Here is a 22,192-nt window from a genome sequence, read left to right as displayed (position 1 = left end):
CACTTTTTGAGTTGGAGTCTCACTCTGTGGCCCAGGTTGGAGTGCAGTGGTACACTCACAGCCACCCCAGCATCGACCTGCTGGTCTCTGCGATCCTTCCACCTCAGCCTTCCAAGTACCCAGAACAGCAGGCGTGTGGTACCATGCCCAGCTAATTTTGTATTTATTGTAGAGACCAGGTATCACCAAGTTGCCCGGGCTGCACTTGATCCCGCGGGCTTTGGCAGTTCACTCACCTAGGTCTCCCAAAATGCTGATTCCAGAGTGAGCCATTGAGCCTGACCTCGTTCTCATTTTGCCAGTTTTATATCTTGCCTACTTAAGACCAGTATTTCTGTAGTGCCACGGTTTTCAATTAATTTATTTGCAACACAATATCATGGCCATTTAAAACCAAAAGACAGAGGAGCTCATATCATCTTCCAGGAAACTGTGACTGTTAAGGAACAAGAAATAACTTTATTAGAAGGTGTTCTGGTTGGGCAATAACATTGAAGGTCACTGGTATATATAGCTTAATACTTATTTGTCAACTTTGGATCTAGCATTTAGTATTAAGTCTAGACCAATTATAGACTATACAAAAATCCAACCAGACAAATTAAAAAATAAAAGTCCAGCCAAGTAAACAGAACATGCTCACCATGTATTCATTTATAGATAAGGCCACAGTACTGCATTTAGTATAAGAATGTAATGCTTCCTCTATTATCTTATAGTTTACAAAAAATTGTTACTAAAATATATTTATTCCAGAAAATCTTATGTCCATAAACATAAATAGTAGTATTATATTTCAAGGCATTGGATTGGTAGTATCATAAAATTATTTTGATTTTTCTTTCTGTTTAAAAATAAATGTTTGCGTGAATTCGTTATATATATCTACCACATTTTTCCTTTCTTCTTTTATTTTAAGTTCTCTGTGTCTATATTCTCTACATATTTTGTTAGATATTGCATAATATTTTCCTATTATTATAGTAAGACTGCTGCTATGCTTTCTTAATAATTAAAATTATCCATATTGAGTTGTCATTTCTACTGAAAGGATACCTCAAGTATGTAGATTTATTTAAAAAGATACAAATTAAATGTGAACTGTTAGTCTTTGACCCTTATATTAACAAGTAGTTAAATAATGTTATTTTATTTAAATATCTGAAATTTAAGGTATGCACATGATGTACTCAGTGGTATTTTTTGTGATGCTATTATATTTTTTACAATATTGATTTAAATTTTGACAAAATTACAATCAATATGAATTAATAAAAATTATAAAAGCACCAGTTTTGTTTCTCAATATATTCTAATCATAGCTTTACTCTCCAATGGCAGCAGCTTCTGGTTTGAATTACTTTGGTGAATTTATAATTCAAGAAATAATTTCTAAGTAATAAAAAAATTACCTGTTTGCTTTTCTACTTTATTAGAAAGTAAATTATATGCTTTTAGAAATTCAAGTGCTTTAGAAAATTTTTGTAAATATATTCTACAGCAGTTCTAAGTAAAAATTTTGAATATTTAAAAAAACATATTTAACTTTGTTGGTCAATGGTTTTTATTCTCATCCATAAGGGCAAAAACACCAATTAGGACATATATATTTTTGTCTGGTCCTTTAACAGTCTGAAAATTTTTTTCATCGCACTCATCTATTGAACTGTGAAGCATGAAAATGAAATGCATCAAGATATAAGTATATAAGATCATTATGTAGATACAGTAGTGTTAATAAAACTTTTGCTAACCATTTAGTTATGAAACTAAAATTATCTGCCTTCTGCATATAAGTTGTTTCAATATAATTTGCATGAAGGATTACTGCAAGAACTAATTGAATTAATATTTAAATCACTTATAAGATCACCTTCCTCAGAAAAGAATTCACGTTAACAGAGAAAAAAAAACCAGAAGTGAGAAAGAGAAAGATAATTAGTTTCAAAATTAGCTAATTATATATTAAGTGCCAACTAGAGTTTCGCTCAATGAAAAGGAAAAAAATAATATATTATAATATAATATATAATATAATATACCTTGTTTAGGTATTTTAAAAAACACTTCATTCTTTTTTTTTTGAGTTGGAGTCTCACTCAGTCACCCAGACTGGAGTGCAGTGGCTGCTCCCGGCCACCGCAGCCTCAACCTAGTGGGCTCCGGCGATCCTCCCGCCTCAGCCTTCCGAGTAGCTGGAACTACAGGCATGCGCTACCACATCCGGATGATTTTTTGATTTATTGTAGAGATGAGGTCTCGCTACCCAGGCGGGTCTCGAACCCGCAGGGCTCAAGCAATTCGCTCACCTCAGCCACCGAGCCCGACAAAACACTTCATTTTTAATGGAGAAGAAGTATTAGTAGTCAAGAGAGTTTACATGGTGACTAGTATTCTATAATTTATTGGAAGGTTGTAACCTAGTCTAATTCTATATGCTCCATAGACTTAATTAACATAATACATTTCCCTTGGTATTATTCATTACTTCATATGAATTAGTTTTAGGAAGATCATGCCTGATTATAATTTCCTCCTAGCATACATGATGCATCTTAGCATATTATTGTTCTTGTTGTGATTTTTGTTGTTTCTCTATACTACTCAAATATACGCTGTACAAAAGTATCCAGTTGATATATACTTAACAAATAGGTATTTCTAGAATAATATCTCTCTAATAACCAAGATATTTAATTTACTTTTTTCTGAGTGATTTTATATGACATTTTGTTTACTTTTATACATTTATTTTTACACTCCCAAAAGTATGGTTAACTTGTGCTTATTTACCAATTAGAAATGAAATTGTACTTTATCTTCTACATAGCTTTGGAAATTACTGCAAGATAAAATGTTATTTGACATCTCTAATTATTGTATTTTCTTTTTGTAGTTATGTAAATTATTGATTTATATAATAATTCTAATGTGACATTCAAATTTCACTTCTGTATTCTATAAATATGAATTTTACTAATTTCTAAAAATGAAAGAAAAGATAACCACAGGAATATATCTGGGGTTCTATTGACTTCTAAGTAGAATGAATTTCAGATACTGAAATTGTTATTTTAACATTTGAAAAGATTGCTTGTCATTAGTCACTTTTAAAAATATGATGAAAGGTTTATCCATACTTATTGTCATAGACTGAAACATCTGTATTGTCTGTGAACAACAGGTGTTCAATAAATGTTTTGGGTAACTGTCAGTGGTGACTCTTAATGAGTTCATAATGAAGTAATTATTCAAGTGTCATGTTAAAACCCTGTTTCTTAGAAATTATATACAGACAATTTTCAGCTGACACTATTATTTGGCAAAATAAATAAATGCTGTTTAAATATATTCTTTAACTTCAATAAAATTACCAATCTAAAATCTTGCCAATACTATTATAGCAAACAATAAACAATTAGAATATGTATAAGACAACACAATAAAGATTTTATCAAAAGTATTCAAGTAAAAGATGACAAGGAAATGAGTGATTAGTTTCAAAGTCATGGCATCTGCTATGTGAATAATCCAAGAAATGCTTTCCAATTTCCATGAATCAACTCTTTATTCAAAAGAGGGAATTTCTGAGGAGAGACATATGGGACCAAATAAAAAGTAAGATATTGTTAAAATTGGAATTTTTAAAATGCATTTATTATTTATGCTCTGCTTACTTGAAAATGATTTGAAGCATTTCAAATGAATGTCCTCTAAAATCTTTTCTAGTAATCCTTTGCTGTAAAAATGTTTTCCTTTTATTTTTACTTCACTTTCAGGTAAAAGTTTATACTCTCAATGTCTAAAATATGCAAAGGCTGTTTATTTGTTCTAGAAGAAATAACCCCATAATAAATATAATTTGATGCAAATTATTATAAAGTTGCATTTACCAGCATTGATGAGATAGTTTGGACATGATCATTTAAAATAGTCCTAATACATCAAATAAGTGTAAATTTATTGATCTTCATATGCATATATGTTAACAATTTACATAATCAGATGTCAGTGCCATATTTTAAGAAATGTTAACAATAATTTTATAATTTGAAACACTGCTACACAGACAGTGCCTACATACAATAAACATGTATTGATACATCTTGTCCAGCTTTAGTTGAATAATAATGTAATAGCTGTAACTGGACTGAAAGCAAATTTTGTTAAACTAAATCTTTAATCATAACGAAATGAACATTTACAATTGTTTATACTATCATAGAGTTTTAAAGTTAAATAAGAATATCACCATCTAATACTTTCTATCTCATTTGCATAGGAAAAAATTAAGAAACAGAGAGGTTGAGGTTTAATGTATACCGTGACTTTTTAATAGGCAGAAGAGTGAGCAAATGTGGTTTTTCTGATTTGTTAAATAATACATTTTTAACCATTGAATATGTTTTCCAAATTTTGTGGTGTGTATGTGTATGTGTCAGAGGAAAACTCATCAAGTCCTATGTGAAAATGAATGCTATATGATGTTATTTACAAAATAAATCATTTAAACAAGTATGAAAATCAATATAAAAGTTTTTTATTTTGAGTTCTTATTCATAATAGTTGTTTCAGAAGAAAAGGAGAGATAGAGAAAAGGTGCAGCTATCTTTTTTTTTTACTTTTTTTACTGTAATAAAATACAGACACATAACAAAATTTGCCATTTTAGTCATTTTAAGTTCACATTTCAGTGGTATTAATTAGATTCACAATATCATACAACCATGACAACAATATTTTCTCCAAAAAGTTTTTATCATCCAGAACATACATTCTGTAATTATGCCATAGTTCCCCATTCCCCCTTAATCCAGCCCCCGGGAAATTATAATCTAATTATTGTCTCTACGAATTTGGTTAGTCTTGATATTTCATGTAAGGGAAATCGTATTATATTTGTCCTTTTGTGTTTGGCTTATTTCAGTAAGCACAATATTTTCAAGGCTCATCTATATTGTAGCATACATCAGAATTTCTTTTTTATGACTGAATAACATTCTTTTGTATGTATATACCACAATTGTATATTCATTCATTCGTTGATGGACAGTTTGGTTGTTTCCACCTTTTGACTATTGTTTCAATCATCTATTGTGTTTATACCATTAATGGATTCTTTTGATTAATATTTATTTTAACGTAGCTTCAACTTCTATTCCTATTGTTGGTTAACCAGACATTTGAGAATAAGGCACAATCACTGGCACAAATCAAAAGCCAATTTTCTTGCTTTAGATTATTTGTATTTGTTTCTCTTTAGCATGCATTTATGTTTTAACCTGTTATGTCAACAAACTGGAATATGGTCAGTTACAGGAATAATCAGGATGCATCGTTGAGGATTAGAATTTTCTACTTTAAAAATTTGATGTTTTTCTTTAAACATAAATATAATTATCCTGTAATAATTTTGCCTATTTTCTATACTGAGTTGATAAGAATTTCTGAAGAGATTTCATAATATACAAAATTGGAAAGGATTAGTAATACTAATATCAAAAATGAAAGAAAGACTAATAACCATTATGTATTCAAGGTGGTTCACAGAAATGTCATCAAATGGAAAACAAACAAATAAAAAAAGATGAACTTAAACTTTCCACCAAGGCTATTTGCTTTAGCACAAGTTATTTTAATTATCTTCATTCATGAAAGTTATATTTTAAGAGGAAAAAACAATAAAATAATTCTAAAGCATCCAAAAATCCAATCTTTTACTAATTAGCATTTCATGAATAATGTGTTATATTTATTTGTTTTTAATATTAACATATTAAATGTTTCTGAGGGCAAATGGAAAATATTTGTTTTGTAATTAAAGTGTTGAATTTTGACTTTTTTTTCAGATGAATTCAAGTTCTTTATGAAAAGGTTACCCATGAATTATTTCCTCAACACATCTACTATAATGCATTTGTGGACAATGGATTCTAATTTTCAGCGCCGTTATGAACAACTGGAGAACAGCATGAAACAACTTTTTCTAAAGGCGCAGAAAATCGTACACAAGCTCTTTAGCCTTAGCAAGAGGTGTCATAAACAACCCCTCATCAGCCTGCCAAGACAAAGGTAAGACATTTGTGGCAATGTAGGCAATTGAGAATATTGTTTAGACTAGAATTATATTTCTTTTTCTGAATGCAGATGTGGTAATATATGTAGCACAGAGTTCTTTATATTATTAGAAATAATCTGAAATAACATATTCTCTCGTGTCTCAAATAGCAAATTGTAGTTATTCTTCAAAGTAATAGTACAGCAAGAAACACATATACTAGCTCTTCTTTTGTTTTCTTTCTTTTATTATCAGGGTCAAAAATCATCCTACTTTTTATGTGTCGTAAGTCAACTAACTGAATTACGGTAAACAGATAAATACAAAGCGTTAGGGTTACACTATGAGCATAGGAAGGAAGCAGTACAAAGTGGAATTCCTCAACATGCAATTTTTAAATAAAATAATTCAAGATTCATTTACTATGACCATAAACCTCATTCTACGTGAACCTCTGTGAATTACTGTGAATATAGCTGAAATCCTTTCAATTTCATTGATACTTTTAGTTTTCTTGATACTCATTATTTTTCTATTCTTTCTTTTATTTTTCTGTTCAAATTATTACTATTTCCTTCTTTCTTTTTTGCCACGTATTTAATGTGATTTTTTTTTCTGGCTTCTTAGAATGGAGAGTTAGGTTACTATTTTGAGAACTTTAACCTATTGTAAAATAGTCATTCATGTCAATAAATTCCCTTCTAAGTACTGCTATAAGTTTTATTATTTTATACATTTCATTCATTTCAAGTTTTCTTATTCCCTCCACAAATAAGATATTTTAATGCATCTTTTTGCATACTACCAAGAAACATTCCTGATTAAGCAATTGTGGTTGGGTGAGGATCTTGCTATTTGATTATAATGAATGAACTTTGTGCTTTATGTTCATAGGTTAAAAAGAGTTTAAATACCACTGAAACAGATGATTATACACAAAATAGGAAATGCAAGAGCACGAGATGTGTTAGGAAGCAAATTGATGAATGTGGTTATAAATATGTTGACTTTAGATTTCTATTTAACAAGTGCAGCTGGAAGAGGGTATGTACTGGTATGTCTGAAGCTCAGGGAAGATTTGAACAAGCAGGATGGCAGTCACAAGACTCTCTTAAATCTGAGGACAGTTGACTCTTGAACAATACAGGTCTAAACTGCATGGATTCACTTATATGCTGATTTTTTTCAATAAATACAGTCAGCCCTTCCCATCGGTGTGTTCGGGGTTCACAACCAAATGCAGACGTAAAATATAGTATTCCTGGTATGCAAAACCTGCATATATACAGAGAACTGACTTTTCCTATCTGTAGGTTCCACAGGGCTGATTGTGGGACTTGAATATGGGGAGCAAGAGGGAAACTGATATTTTGGTAAGGAGGTCGGGGATTTCTGGAACCAAGGATATGGAAGGAAAACCCTATAATAATATGGAATATGTGTAGGCAAAATCTACAGATGTATGTAGGGGGGTGAGTAGAGACAGAGAAACTGCAAATGAACAGACTGGGATAAAATATATAATGAAAGATATATTATTTTCTAGTAAAAATAATACATTATTGAGCATACAAATGTGCTATAAAAGTGCAAGATTTGTAAGGAAAATATGCAAAGCTGCTAACCAATTCAAATTGGGTTTGTACAAAATAACTAAGTAGAATAAAATAAATATGTATTAATTGGAGAATTGAATATAGTATAAATAAGTCTTTTTTTCCCAAAACTTCTACACTAAATAAATCAAAGTTTGCCACAGACTGTTCTTGAATTTCTTTCTTTTATTTTAATTTAGCACAATCCCTATGTAGGCTATTACTCATCAGACACAAAAAAGGTTCTATTTCTGGCTAGATGAAGAATTTTATTGAAGTTTTTTTCTTCTTCACCCTTTTTCTTTTACTACCAATATAAGTTTTGTTTCTATTGCTCCCATTTTAATAAAATAACACAAAGTGGCATTAAGAAAATATATGTACTACATAGTCTAGTAAGGTAGAGTAGAGTACAATGGAAAAAAAGTGGTTGGGTATTTGTGAAGTATATTTTCAGAAATGTTTGAAGGAGGAAATGGATAAGCAATACCAGTGACTCATTTCCACAAAAATTTTGGGTTTTTGGGGGGGGGGGGGGTTTCTGTTTTTGTTTTTTTGCCTTTATAGAATTTTCCTCAGTCTTTTTCCAGAACTTTTTTCACCCTAAGAGCAGTCTTTCAATTTCTGATATTCTAACACTGTGAAAAAGAAGCAAAAAACGAATAAAATGAGACCTGCAAAGTGCATCTTCCCTAATAAGATGGCTTCTTTACACTTCCTGTTTAATGACTACATCAAAGTTACTCCGTATTATGTAAATTGTAGTTATTTATTTTAGTTAAAGCATGACATTCAGATTAATCTCACCACTTTTGCTCTCAGGAATTCATGTGACATCAAAATAGCAATGATTGGAAAGTATACTTACTTCCGAAAAGGTAGCTCAAATATACTCAGTTGTGCTGCCATTCTCAAGGCAGCAATGAGCCATAGAAAAATTACATTTAATGACGTGTTGGTAAAGTTTTAACACCTAACTCTCTGGGGGAAAGCCTTAATTAATAGTGTTTGCCTGTTTTTGTAGTCCATATGTTTTGGACATGGTCAATTTAAAGCTACCAATGCGATGTCACTGAACACAGAGTTGTGAATAGATGTGCACAATCGACTCTTTTGACCAGTAGCAGGCTACAGGAGCCACAGTTAATTAAAACAATTGATTGAAATATTTTATGAGGTTGTTTATTCTTCATTAATAAGACAAAGTAAGACATAATAAAATCATTTTTTAATGACACATAGAAGAATGAGTTTAGGTCTATTTTTGTCGTGTACTCCCTATATGTGTTCTATCACTTAGCTATGAAAAGTTTCCAAATGATAATACATATCATTATACAATAACTAAATATTTAATTCCTGATATCATCATTGAACTCATGGAAAACTCCTTAGGTTTTAGGAAACTGTCAAAATTGTAATGACAGGTGTGAATTTCCCAAATTCCAATTTCTCTCTTGAAAGTTAGAATTTTATGATTGCCATTGAATATGTCAGCTGTTTGTCTTGAAGTGACTGCTTCATTACTTTAAGTTCTGATAAAAGATGTTCCAAATAGTCAAGTCTGGATAACCACATACATCTTTGTGGTTATTCAGACTTGAATATTTGGAGATTCTTTTATCGAACTTAAAGTAATGAAGCAGTCACTCTTTCAGACTATGTCAAGCAATACCATGACATAGCCATGAAAAAAGTGGCTACCTTGGCTTGCAACTACAACAATGACACACAAGATTTTCCTCAAGATGACCATTACAGCTCTGTGTACAGCAGATGTGTTTTATTCATATCTTGTTTAGAACATATGACAAAAGTTGAGGAGAAAGGCTGATAAAAATTCCATAAAGGTAAAAAAAAAAAAAAAAAAGAAAGAAAGAAACTCCAAAATGGACTGAAGGTTGGGGTATGGTAAACTTGCTTTTAACCAGATTCATCAAGAACATTCTTAAATAAAGCTTTATTTCTTTATGTTTCATAAGTACGCAGCAGTGAAGCCTATACGCCCATTAGAACAATAGTTTAGTGCCACTGTTTCCAGAAGTAGTTTATCCACCATTGCTTTGGAACAGTCAAACGTCAACACAATGCACATAAAAATAATGTCCTATTACTTCCATGAAAATAGTTTTTACCTGTTCATCCCCAAATAGGATCTTGCTCCTTCTTCCTTGCTCTTCACCCACCTACACCCAGGGCTATATGGATCACGTTTTAGGGTAGTGAATGTTTGGCTAAATCAATTTCATTTCTTCTTAAGACACTAACATAGAAAAAAAAATCTTCTTCCTTTACTTCCCTTTTCCTTTTCTAATACAGTCCCTAGTTTTATGTGAGCATGTACTGCATCACATCTGTCAGTCTCCCTTGCACCTAAGGTGGACACTTATAAATGGAAAGAACATATGAAACTTCTAAATGGGGTCCTTAAAGGAAGAAGAATATATGCCATCTTTCCACTCTTCTTCTCTGTAGCTAAAATGCATTTGTGATACCTGGAACTAATAATCATAACATGAAGAAATGTGTTAAGTCTCTTTGAACATACATGTAAGTCCAGGATTGTTGATGTTTGTACTGTTACTTGAGAGGAATAAAATTACATTTTGCCTTAGTTACTATTATTTGGTTTATATTAATATAGCCAAACTTGCCTCTCATCTAATAAGGGAACCTGACTTTGAATACTCCAAATCCTGTAATATTACAGAATCTGTGACTTAATTAAAAATGACGCTTATATATATTGATACAAGGAACTTTTGCCGAAAGCAATTTTATATGAAACTTATAGAAGAGTTAAGATATTAATTTTTCTTACATTTATATGTCACAAAAAATCTTTTATTATTTTTTGAGTTCCAGCCTCTCCAGGATGACTCACAGGTACATGCTAGGTAATAACGAAGCAGTAAATTTAAAGACTGCGATATTTATAGATCTTCCAGGTTTTATTGGGAAATGTAAAAGAGATAACAAATATAAAGTATCTAGTACCTGGAAGATGCTTAGAATTTTTTTTTTATTTCTAAAACAGAAAACTTCTTGTGTATAGATGATTTATATTAATTCGTTTTTTGAAAAAAGTACTTTATATGTCATACTCAAAATAACATTTGTCATAAAGATAAGGACATAAATGTTCCAAGAAACTCATTGTTACTTATATAAGAATGTCTTAGTTGACTGAATTCTAAGTCAAGACAGCCAAGGAGATCAAATTTTCAAGAAGAGAAAAAGAAAAAAATCATTGGGAGTTCTCCCCCCTTCTTAGTATGGCATGACTTCTAAAGAAATGTCAGTGTAGGCAAAAGATGTCCTTTCTCTTATGCTATTTCCTTTCATCCAGTTCTTGGTGTCCAGCCTACACTTTAATTCTCATGGCTCTAAAATATTCTTGTCTTTTCACTATAATATTTCTACTTTGAATTTCTGCTCAGAAATTCTTTCATTGTATCAGATCTTAGATTATTGTTAGCTAAAATTAATTATTTTAAATTAATTTATATGTAAATATAGAAAATTATTGCTACTTTTAGCAATAATTTTATTTGTTAGTCATAACAGTCACTAATTTGGGGCATTTTAGGCAGGGCAAAAATATAATGATAGAATAAATGAAAGTCTATGGGATTATAATGTTGTGCCTCCTCTTTATATAAAAGATTATATAAAGCAACCAAAGACTTTGCCACCTCAACATTTTGTCCAGTGAATACTATCTGCAGCCCACAATCCATACAGGAAAGATGTTCAGATTCAGTCTAACAGAAGCACTTTTTGTCAATAATTAATTTTAATAATAATAACAGAGCCAAAAATTGTTGTCTTTTTGAAAAAATGTGTGTACTTATGTGTGTGTGTATGTGTGTTTGTGTGTGTGAGATCATGCAAAATGAAAGGTTATCATCACATTATTTGCTTTAAAAATCTCATAGTGTTGTCTTATTCTCATTTTAAATTTGTTGATGGTCTCATCTGAGATGTAGGAAGCCAAGAACCAGAGAAATAGTCGGTATTCCTGAATATTTCAACATAATCTAAATAAAAGAAATTTCTTTTATTTTTCAAATGGTTAATTATGCAAATATTGTTTCAATACCTTCTATTATGTCTTCTTCTATGAGCAGTCTTCTAAGAAATATTAAGTATCAATCCAAAACACCCCATCTTCTCCCTAAGAATCAAATTTGAGGACAGAAACGATACAGACATCTCCAGGGTACTATCTTAACACTTATATTAATTATCTTATTTGAAATAAAAACAAGTCATTATTCAGTGAAATATTGCAAATAAAGCCTGAAATGTCCAAGATTAAGAATTCCCTTTCCCTACACTATCTGGAAGGAGAATCACAATTTAAACAGTCAGAATGAGTTCAGTGACCACAAGTTCAGACAACAAAAGATATTCACAAGGATCTTTATTAATCTTCATTTTCTCTTCACTAAGGAATTGATGATAAGTCTTGGTTGCATTCTACTAAAGAACATGGAAGATAATAAAATTTGTTTTCTAAAATAAGTACATAAACATGCATTTCTTAAAAGGAGTCATGATTAAGCAAATTTGGAGACTAATAATTACTATATATTTTTGGGAATTTATGATGCCTGCATGCCAAGTATTCTATAAAGCTATCCAACTAGAAAAAACAATGATTTGAAAAAGTTATTTCTAGAATGAAAATTCTTACTTGCTAAGATACTTGTTAACTTCCCCAAATATACACTTGGGGATCGTGTCCTTTTTGCCCAATGTGTACAGATTCTACAATTGTCTTCAATTGTAATATAGTCACCTCAATCACTATAAAATATTTGACAGTTACCTTGAAATGATTTTAGAAGACTTTTGTCTTCTCAACATTTTTGTTGCCTTTTTAGTGCTGGATATCAATTCTTGGCAAATAATTATTTAATTACCTTCTCAGACAAGCGCGGGGATTACACTACCTCATTCTTGTAAAGTTCTACTTTGATATGGTCCAGCAAATAAAGTGTGGATTCATTTATTAAGACATATTTTCGTGCCGGGCTCGGTGGCTCAGTCTGTAATCCCGTGCCTTGGGAGGCTGAGGTGAGTGAATTGCCTGAGCCCGCGGGTTCGAGACCCGCCTGGGCAACTTGGCGAGCCCTCATCTCTACAATAAATTAAAAATTAGCCGGGCGCGGTAGTGTGCACCTGTAGTTCCAGCTACTTGGAAGGCTGAGGCAGAAGGATCGCCGGAGCCCAGCAGGTCGAGGCTGTAGTGGCCAGGAGTGGCCAGTGCACTCCAGTCTGGGTGACAGAGTGAGATTCCAACTCAAAGAAAAAAAAAAAAGAAAGAAAGAAAAAGACATATTTTTGTGAATTTTTTTAAACAATCTTTAGCTCTGACATTTAACTCAATGTTTTCCCCAAGATGAAGGGTTGCTTTGAGTTCAAATACTTCCCTTTATGGTTAATTGATACAAAAAGTTACATCTCAGAAAGAAAACTATTATGGCGCATAGGGTAACAAACTGATTGCCTGCTAGTATTGCATTTACTATCAATGGCTATAGATGAGTCATAAGGTGTAAATTCATACAGATCCCAGGACACTAAGGTTTCTCAAACCTTGTAATGTTATTGACAGTAACATCTTTAGAATGGTCATAATTTCAACTTAAATTATAATTAAACTAAGGCTGATTCCTTATTCAGTCTCAGTTTTTATTCAAAACACTTCTGAACAATTTTGTTTATGTTTTGAAATAAACAAATACATGTTAACTTGCCAAAATAAATAGGAAGCAGAACATCATCTTCTATTCTTATTATGTGGTGATTTTGTTGTGTCAACATAGAATCTCATCTTATATATTAGAATTGTTTTGTTATCTTTGACCTTTTCTCCTAAAACAATCCCCATTAAAATATTGTGACCAGAGATAAACACCATGATACTGAAGGAAACTGACTGAGATTAGAATTTTTAAAATCTCTCATTCTTTAAATAATGTAGTAGTATATACATTAAAAATGTCTAACTCAAAGTGATTTACCATATTACATGAGAATCTCTTTTTATGTTAGTTTTCATACAACTGATATTGGAAACATCAATGTGTGTAGGAGAAATTGATTATGTCAAAACGGTTACTAATTAAATATATAGTTAAGATCATATTTCTCCTGGACTCCTTTTTGTTCTAAATGATGAAAAAATGAAAGGAATAAATAATTTGATCTTGTGCTGAAGACGAAAAATCAGGCAAATCTTCTAAACAATGTCTTCTTCTGGTCAAACTTGATCAATTAAATGTAGAAAACTTGACCTGAGCCACTTTAGTGATATCTTTAATTTGCTTAATTTAGTAACAGCATTTTGATACAGTAGGGTACAATCTTGTATCTTTATAGTATATTTTAGAATTCTAATGCAAAGAGCAAAAAAGTCAAAAAATAGCCTTCTTTTGGTATTATTTTCTCAAACACCTGTGCTTTTATACATACATACACAGATGTGTACATGTTTATCAAGTCATTAAAGTGGTTTAAGACTGATATTCAGAATACTTTTCTTTGAGCATTAAACTAAGGAATTATTTTCTAAAAGCAAATAGGTTTATGAATCAAGAAGGTGAAAACTAAATATTCCCAAGGTATATATCACCACAAATCCCTAACACGGAAAAAAAAAATCTTTGAAGCACTTTATTTGAGGTGGCTGCCTCACGTAATAAAGTGAGTGAATACATTTCAAAAATCAATGCCAATTGAAATAAAAAATCCCCTGTCTCGCAATGTAGATGCACTTCAGACAGCAACAAACAGAACATCACAAAAGAACATTGATGTGACAAAGGAACACAGGAGAAAATGAAGGTCAGTTTGTTGTGGTTATTCTATTAAGCTCAGCAGGAAGACTTCATGTAGGTTTCTCAAAGAAAACACAAAAGATCAAATCTGAGGTATTACCTTTTATTGAGCTGAAATAAATTAGTTCATACAAGCAAGAATGCTTGCTATAAACAAATCTAAAAACAAAATCCAGTAGTAAAAAAATAAGGAAAGCATATACAAATATATTAGTATATATCTATATCTATATATCCTCTACATTATATTAAGTGCAACACATGCACATACACATGTACACACAAACACACATATACTCTCAAGTACATATTTAAAACGTAAGGAGGGCAGTAAACAATTATAATCTAAATAAACCATTTTTCTTTCATAACCTCATCTAAATTGTCACTGAAGTGAACCAAACTATTTCACAACTTGAAGATACTGAATCATTCAATCAATACACAGCAATGTGGAGAGAGATTTTGAAATATACACTGCAGAAAACAAACAGAAATGAGGCTAAAGCTAACCAACTCACAATTCATTACATGCAAGTAAATACTTACCTAAGTAGCAGGTAAAAGGGATGCTCAATGGAACCCACCGATGTCCCTTGATGAAGAGCCAGAGACACACCGTATTAAAGGGTGATAATTCTGTGGCTTAGTCATTAATGGAATTGTCATAGTTAGCTAGTCATTAGCTAACATGTATCAAGTACAAACCACATGTCATACCCTGTTCTAGGTGCTTTATCATTTTTTTCTTCATTTAATACAATGTTACAAGGTAGGTATTATTTTTACTCTAAATTTACAGTTGAGGCCCTTAAAGTTTAGATAATCTAAACAAATTGCTAAAGACTACTCATTTAGTTGTGGCAGAGGTAGTGTCTAAACTCAGTCAATCTGGCTGTATAGTTTGTGTTCTTAATTACTACACCACGGTACTTCCCGGGTTTATCATGTTTATTAAAGGAGAGATCTCAACTCCTGCTAATCCCTCATTATTAAGAGGGTTGAGAAATATTGAATCTATGCAAAAACACTCAGTCATGTAATGAAAAATAAGAAAACAAGAGTTTGAGGAGAAAAAAGTGATCACTAAATTTAAAACTAAGTGCAGTAGACTGCTTAAAAAAACTGACTTAGTTTATTAGAATAAAATCATAAAAAGCTAATGTATTACTATAAAGAATGGGGAGATACAATGTATATGAAAATGTATGGCTCAGGAAGGTCATAGGAGAGAGTAAAAATAGATAATATGCATAACAGAATTTCCATAGAGAGAAGACTGGTATCAGATTGAAAAGAAGTGATGATAGAGAGAGAGAGAGAGAGAGAGTTTTTCTTGGAGGACTTGAATTGAAGATTGAGCACCAAGCAAAATTTATGAAAAGGGATGGTGTTGTATAACAGTTTCTGAGTTAATATCAATCATTTTTAGCTAGTCTTTTCCAGTTTTTTCTAGTTCATCAATAAGTTTAAAGATTTGGCAATTTTAAACCCCATTTACAGTGTACATGGACACAAAAGAAAAGAGAGAAAGTGGGCACCATAATAGTGCCTTCATCTCACACACCTTGCTCCGACGTCAACAGCTGCAGCAGAGATACCAGTTTCTTTGTCTCTAGATAGGAGTAACTGAAGGCAGACATGCCTAGTGGTTCTTTGGACCACAGTTTGGCTTCTTGAATTCCTATCTTTCTTTCTTCAAGGAAAACCAGAGGAACAGAGCAGCTTGTCGGGGTTCAAGTTGTATACCTATATATCAGGCAAATACAGCAGTCTAATCTAGCCATGAGAAGGAAGCTGACTTCTAGTTTAGTTTGCTTTCTAAGATGTGACAGCATAAAAGTTTTACTTTCTCTTCTTTTCCTTACTGGAAAGGTACCAAGTAAGAATGAAAATAAATGTTTTAAAAAAAAATCTAAAGCGCTGGAGTACAGTAGAGCAACCAGTTATGTTTTAAGACGTAAAAAAGTGAATCAATAATTTTGTGCTTTAGTCAAGTGATGTTATGTAACAGAAGAAAACAAAAAGACATTCTTATATTTGCAGTTCCCTCAGATATTATAATCTCCAAATATTCCTTCTGAAAATATTGCTAATTAAACCAAGTGATTACCAGAATAATCAGCTTGAGAAGGCATATAAACATTTTTTTTGAAAGTTATCCTTATTAAACATTAGATTTAAGACCAAGAAAAAATTTTCTTTTATTGCTTTTATTGTTTTATCTTTGCTTAGGAAGTTTTGACAGTGAAATAAAACAAATATAGCTAATATAAAAATAAGCAAAAATAGAGCTATTAGTAATTGAAATAGGATTATTAGTTTTAGATGTGATGTGTATTTACTTGGAAAACCTTAGAGAATCAACTAGAATAAAAAGCAAAATGTAGTTACAAAATAAAGTAAAATTAAGTCATTTACCAAGAGATGAGAAAAACTCAGAAAGAAAATATAATATGTAAAGGTAAACTTACTGGAGCTGGCTGGGGGAGAGTAGGAAAATTTGTTCCAGAAGGAGCTGTCTGAGGAACCATAAGGATCTGTATAAAAAAAGTAAAGAATGATCACTTGTTAAAACATTGCTTATTTTTTCCAGCCAGGTCTGAGGAAAAAACAAGATGCATATAAATGGAGTCATAAGTGTTGGAAACTCAGAAGATTTTGCAAGTTCTTTCTCATACAACACAGCTATTCCATTTACCATACTGTCATTTTAGTCTTCCCAATAAAGCTTTTTCAACCTTGAAAAAAGAAAGAAAATATAATAGAAAAGAAAACCGTGTCAAAATGTGAAATATATTTTATTTTATATCAATATGTCAAAATATAAAATATAGCTAAGAAAACGTCACAACAATGTCAAAACATAAAATATAAGAAAATAAATGAAATCAAACCTTTGTAGAAACTTAACAGAAATTTTGAATAAATGAAGAGTTTAATCATGTTTCTGAATTTAAAAAACTTACAAGATTATTGTTTCCCCAAATTAATTAATACTATAACATAATCCTAATTATATTAGTAAATAAACATTAATGTAATTTGACATTAATCAAAATTTATCTGGACAAAACAAGTAAGCAAAATTAATGAATAGTATTTTAAAAGAAGGATAATAATAGTAGACTAATATTACCAGATATTAAAATCTAGTCTGAAGAAACAGTATTGTGTTCTAGAAGTATCCTGACCTTACTGCTGAGAAGCCACTGAAAATTTCTTGGCCTCTTATTATTTGAATTTCCTACCTATAATGAATAACTTACTTAATGAATAAAAATAAAAGAAGAAAAATTTTTTTACAGTAATGGAGGGAGATTGATGAGTTTTTTAAACTCAAAAAAATTTTTATGATGATGATGATGATGCTATAGTAATTCAAGTAGAATATAAAACACTACAATGTCTAGAAATAGACTCAGTTTGGCTTACGATTGTACCAATCAAGTGAGCAACAGACTGTTAAAGAGGAGGTATATAGACACTTACTTTAAGGTCAAATTAATATCCTGATGATAAAAGTTTAACAAAGTAAAGATTAGCACATTTTTAAATCATAGTCAAGTAAAGTTAAATAGCTGAAGTGAAATTTTTGCAGTACAATTTTAAAAAATGAAATGAAAGCAATTAAGAAGAGAGCCATTCATGCAATACCTATGAGAATACAACCAATTCTAGATTTAATCTGAAATTTGCAATTTTAAATGCCTTGATTCTTAAAAGAGAAAAAAATTAAAATTGAAATTACTTAGTATTTGTAATCATTCATTATTTTATTTAACAATAGCCCAGAAACTTAGAGTTAATGATTTAGTGGAGTAAATAAATAAAGAAATAAAATGGGGCAAGTTATATGTTATTTAGAAGGCTATAAGTGTTATGAAAAAAATAAGCCAAAAAGGAAGAAAGGGAATACCAGGGTGTGTGTGTGTGTGTGTGTGTGTGTGTGTGTGTATACAATTTTAAATGGAGTTGTCAGCAAAGATTTGAGTAGGTAAGAGAGCAGTAATGTATATCTAGGGGAGAGAAGAATTACAGGAAGATTGCACAGCATGTTCAAAGTCCTGAGGGTGCAATAGAGCTTAGAGTGCTTAAGGAATGGCAAAGAACCCCCATGGTTCCTCATGAAGTGTACCATAATAGAAAATGTGGTCAGAGAGGTAATGGAGGGTGGTCGATAGGTCACAGGGAAGGGTGATAAAATATCCACTCTGAGAAGTAGCAAGGTCAGATAAGTTCACAGGTAAGATTTCCCTCTCTTGAAAAGGTCAGAAATGTTATTTAGATTTTTCTGAATTATAAGAAATTATAAAGCTTCAAATTTCATAAAGAGACAAACAGGCCTGGGAAAGGCATCAGTGGAGGGAGGAGGAAGAGGTGCTAAGAGTCAAAGCATTTATCCTTAATCAGCAGCACTAGGGAGTCTTCATCTACCATAGAACACCGAATTCTGTGGTCTCAGAAATGGAAATTGTTAAGCCTAGGCCATACAGAAATCCATTTGCTCTAAGCGGGAACTCTGGACAACACATCCTAAACAAACAGCGTTTCCAGCAGAAGTTTAGTGTTCTTGTTCAAGTTATTGCTTACATCGTATTCCCCTTTGTATCCCCCTTTTTAAACAGAAGTAGAATGCTGTACAATTTAGTAAAAAGATCAAGTAGATAAATTAATAGGAAGGAAAATATCTTATGGCTTATACCAGTCAGTACTAAAACATAGATATTGCAAAAAACACAAATCAATGTTCAGGAGGTCAGTCAAGCAGAGTGGACTAGAGTCCTCTGTCGAACATATTTACATAGAAAATTAGCTTCTGATCTTACATGAATACTGAAAAACAAGCATATTTCAATAAACAGCTCCAAAATAAACTATATTAGAGAAAACAATAAACTGTTAATATTAGTTTATCTTGAACTAACCCTCAAATCAGAATTTTCACAATGGCTATCATGTTTTAGAAGTTTTTTTTTTTTTTAATTAAACTGTTGGCTTCAGAAACCTGAATGCCTTCATAATAAAAACTGGCAAATCCGAAAGTATGTTTACCTCTAGTCCAAATAAGCAACATGGATTTAACAAAACAGCATTTATGTCCCAAGTCCAGTTTACAACTCTTGATATTTTTCTCCAAGCAGTATTGTGGAAAATTTGAAGCTTTAAAAAACAAACAAACAAACAAACAAACAGAAACAACAGGGTCTAAGAAATTAAATGTGCCTATTTTACAACTCTCTTGGTCACAAAAACTTGCCATTTTTCTTGGAACTTTGAGGCCAGTCCTCATTGAGAGTATGCTGGTTACTGTGAGTAGCAGTCCCCTGTTATTTTCCGTTTAGCTCCGAAAACAGCTAATATTATTGGAAATTGTCTGGCCCTTTAAAGGTCAATAGGATCTAAAAAGCAGCCCACTGCTCAGCTCCTAAGAAAGTGGCTCCTAGGACTTGTGTAAATCGGGACTTCCTTGGGCTTCTCAGATGTCTGCAGTGCCGCGGCTAAACTGTGGGCAAACTGGGCCTTTCTGGTGGCAGTTTCCAATCAGCGACCTCAGCATTTACAGTAAGAAGTAAAAGGAGTGCACAGCAAAGGTCATTTGCCTTTGGATGGGCGTGCAACTCCAAAGAATTAAGCTCATTTAGTCGACCAGGTGCGGTGGCTCAAGCCTGTAATCCCAGCACTTGAGAGAGGTCCAGGTGGGAGGATTGCCTGAGCCTGCAGGTTCGAGACCCGCCTGGGCAACTTGGCACAATAAATCAAAAATCAGCCGGGCGTGGTAGCGCGCGCCTGTCGTTCCAGCTACTCGGAAGGCCGAGGCGGAAGGATCGCCGGAGGCCAGCGGGTCGAGGCTGCGGTGGCCGGGAGCGGCCTGCACTCCAGTCTGGGTGACAGTGAGACTCCAACTCAAAACAGAAAACCTCATTTAGTTTACTTAAATGTCTTACTATATGTGCCTGAACTTTTAGCTAGAGGCCAGAGGAGGCTTGATCACAGTGCTTCCTCATGCCTTTTCATTAATTTAACGTCAAGGCAGGGAGAAGAACATTTCGACTAAGATTCTTGTTAATATTTGGACTAACAGTTTAGCTGCTGTCATCCATTAGCAAATTCATCAACACAAACATAATTCAAGTCTTTTTGTTTGTTTGTTTCGCTTTTTAAAACTGTTAGTAAACTGGCAGGACTTTATGTCTGTGCTCTTGTTTGTCTTATTATGTGTAAGAGCTAAGAATGTTTTGAGAAGATTTTAAGCTGGGACACAGCCTACAAACAACAGGCAATCCCTAACAATACGGTAGTGACAGAAGGAAACTTTGCACTCGCTTTCTTAGTTTTAAGAGGAAGGGCCATCATTGTTTCAGTTCTATTTCTGCTACATTTTTCTCTCAGATATTTTTGTTCATGGTAAAAAAAAAAAAAATCCTTCCCAAAAGTGGCTTCCTGGAAAACTCAATAGCATCTCTTATCGCCATGCAAGACTAGATAATAGACCCTTTAAAAATTGCCAAGTGGTGTTCGTTTGTCTTGTTATATGTTTCTGTCTGTGCAGTAATGAGAACTTGCAAGTAGTTAATTTTTCATCATGTAAAAAATGTTACCCTTCCTGTGACTGTTTCCATCGATCCCCGTGGACTCTGGTCTCCTTCCAGTCCTCGGTCTTTCATCCTGAGTCATTTGCTTCCTTTCATCTTTAATGTCAGTTCCAATTATTGGGCAGCAAAAGCCTTCATGGTAGGTGGAGTTTTAGGTAAAAGTGGATCTAAGGTCATTTTCTCTCCTTATTAACACTTCCCTAAATAACTGAATTTGAGACATACACTGCTTCTGTGTCCTCAGGTTAATTTGTGTCTGATGTGATACCCTGCCTGTTACTAGCTAATTTTGAAGTACAGAATGTCAAGAGAGATTATTTACTACTCCTTTGACTACTGGAACTCATCTGTAGTCTTTTATTACTCCTACTGAATTCTGATTCCCTTTCTGCTTCCTCTAAAATAGAGCACCCCATTTCTGTATTTTCTGTACTGCTGAGCTGTAGAAGGACTATTTCTCTCTTATAGATATAAAACACACTCTTTGGAATATTCGGAGAAACTACCCCAATGTTATATTGTCATTAAATGGGGAGGGCAGGGATCATATGTATTTCTATGTTCTGTAAAGGATTTGACTTACTGGTTCGCAATAAAATTTTATTGGGAGTATAAAAAAAAGAAATTATAGAAAGCAATCATAAAGTCAATATACCTTTAATCTGAAAAAAGTAATATAAAAATGGCAATCATAGATGAATGAACTTAATTTTCTAATTTAATTATCAAAAGATGAATAATCTCATTAGAAGTAAATGACCACATAGAGAAGAAGCTAAAGCAAATTGTGTTACAATTTCCTTAGGGTACCAGCATCCCAGATAGGATCACACATTTGATGATGACATTGTCCATTAACAGTATTTCAGGATCATCATGAATTCTTCTGCTTTGGATTTAGAATCTGATACTATCCCAGAACTCTCACTTTGTTTTAGAGCAAATTAGCATTAGAGAATGAAATGTGGGTGCTATGAACACAATTGCATTTCTTTGCATGAACACTGGGAAAATATATCACCTGAGTCACTTTAGTGACAGAAGAGACCCCCCAAAAAGAGATTTTGTTTTTTTAAAAAGGCATGAATTCATATT

The 22,192-nt window shown here is 32.3% G+C and overlaps 1 protein-coding gene across 4 annotated transcripts in view; it reads left to right on the top strand.

Annotated features, from left to right (window-relative positions):
* The window catches only part of BRINP3 (BMP/retinoic acid inducible neural specific 3), a 432,045-nt gene that overhangs the window by 344,117 nt on the left and 65,736 nt on the right, over window positions 1-22,192 (top strand). For all 4 annotated transcript variants that reach the window (XM_008059260.2, XM_021712987.1, XM_008059262.2 and 1 more), the window contains one exon: window positions 5,850-6,072. In XM_008059260.2, coding sequence (XP_008057451.1) covers window positions 5,850-6,072 — 223 coding nt within the window. The remainder of the gene's footprint in view (window positions 1-5,849; window positions 6,073-22,192) is intronic.

The sequence above is a fragment of the Carlito syrichta genome, unplaced genomic scaffold (assembly GCF_000164805.1).
Source record: "Carlito syrichta isolate Samal-C Ts95f unplaced genomic scaffold, Tarsius_syrichta-2.0.1 Scaffold303983, whole genome shotgun sequence".
Taxonomy (NCBI): Eukaryota; Metazoa; Chordata; class Mammalia; order Primates; family Tarsiidae; genus Carlito; species Carlito syrichta.
Note: the sequence above shows the minus strand (reverse complement) of the source record. Positions and strands in the feature narration are given on the sequence as shown.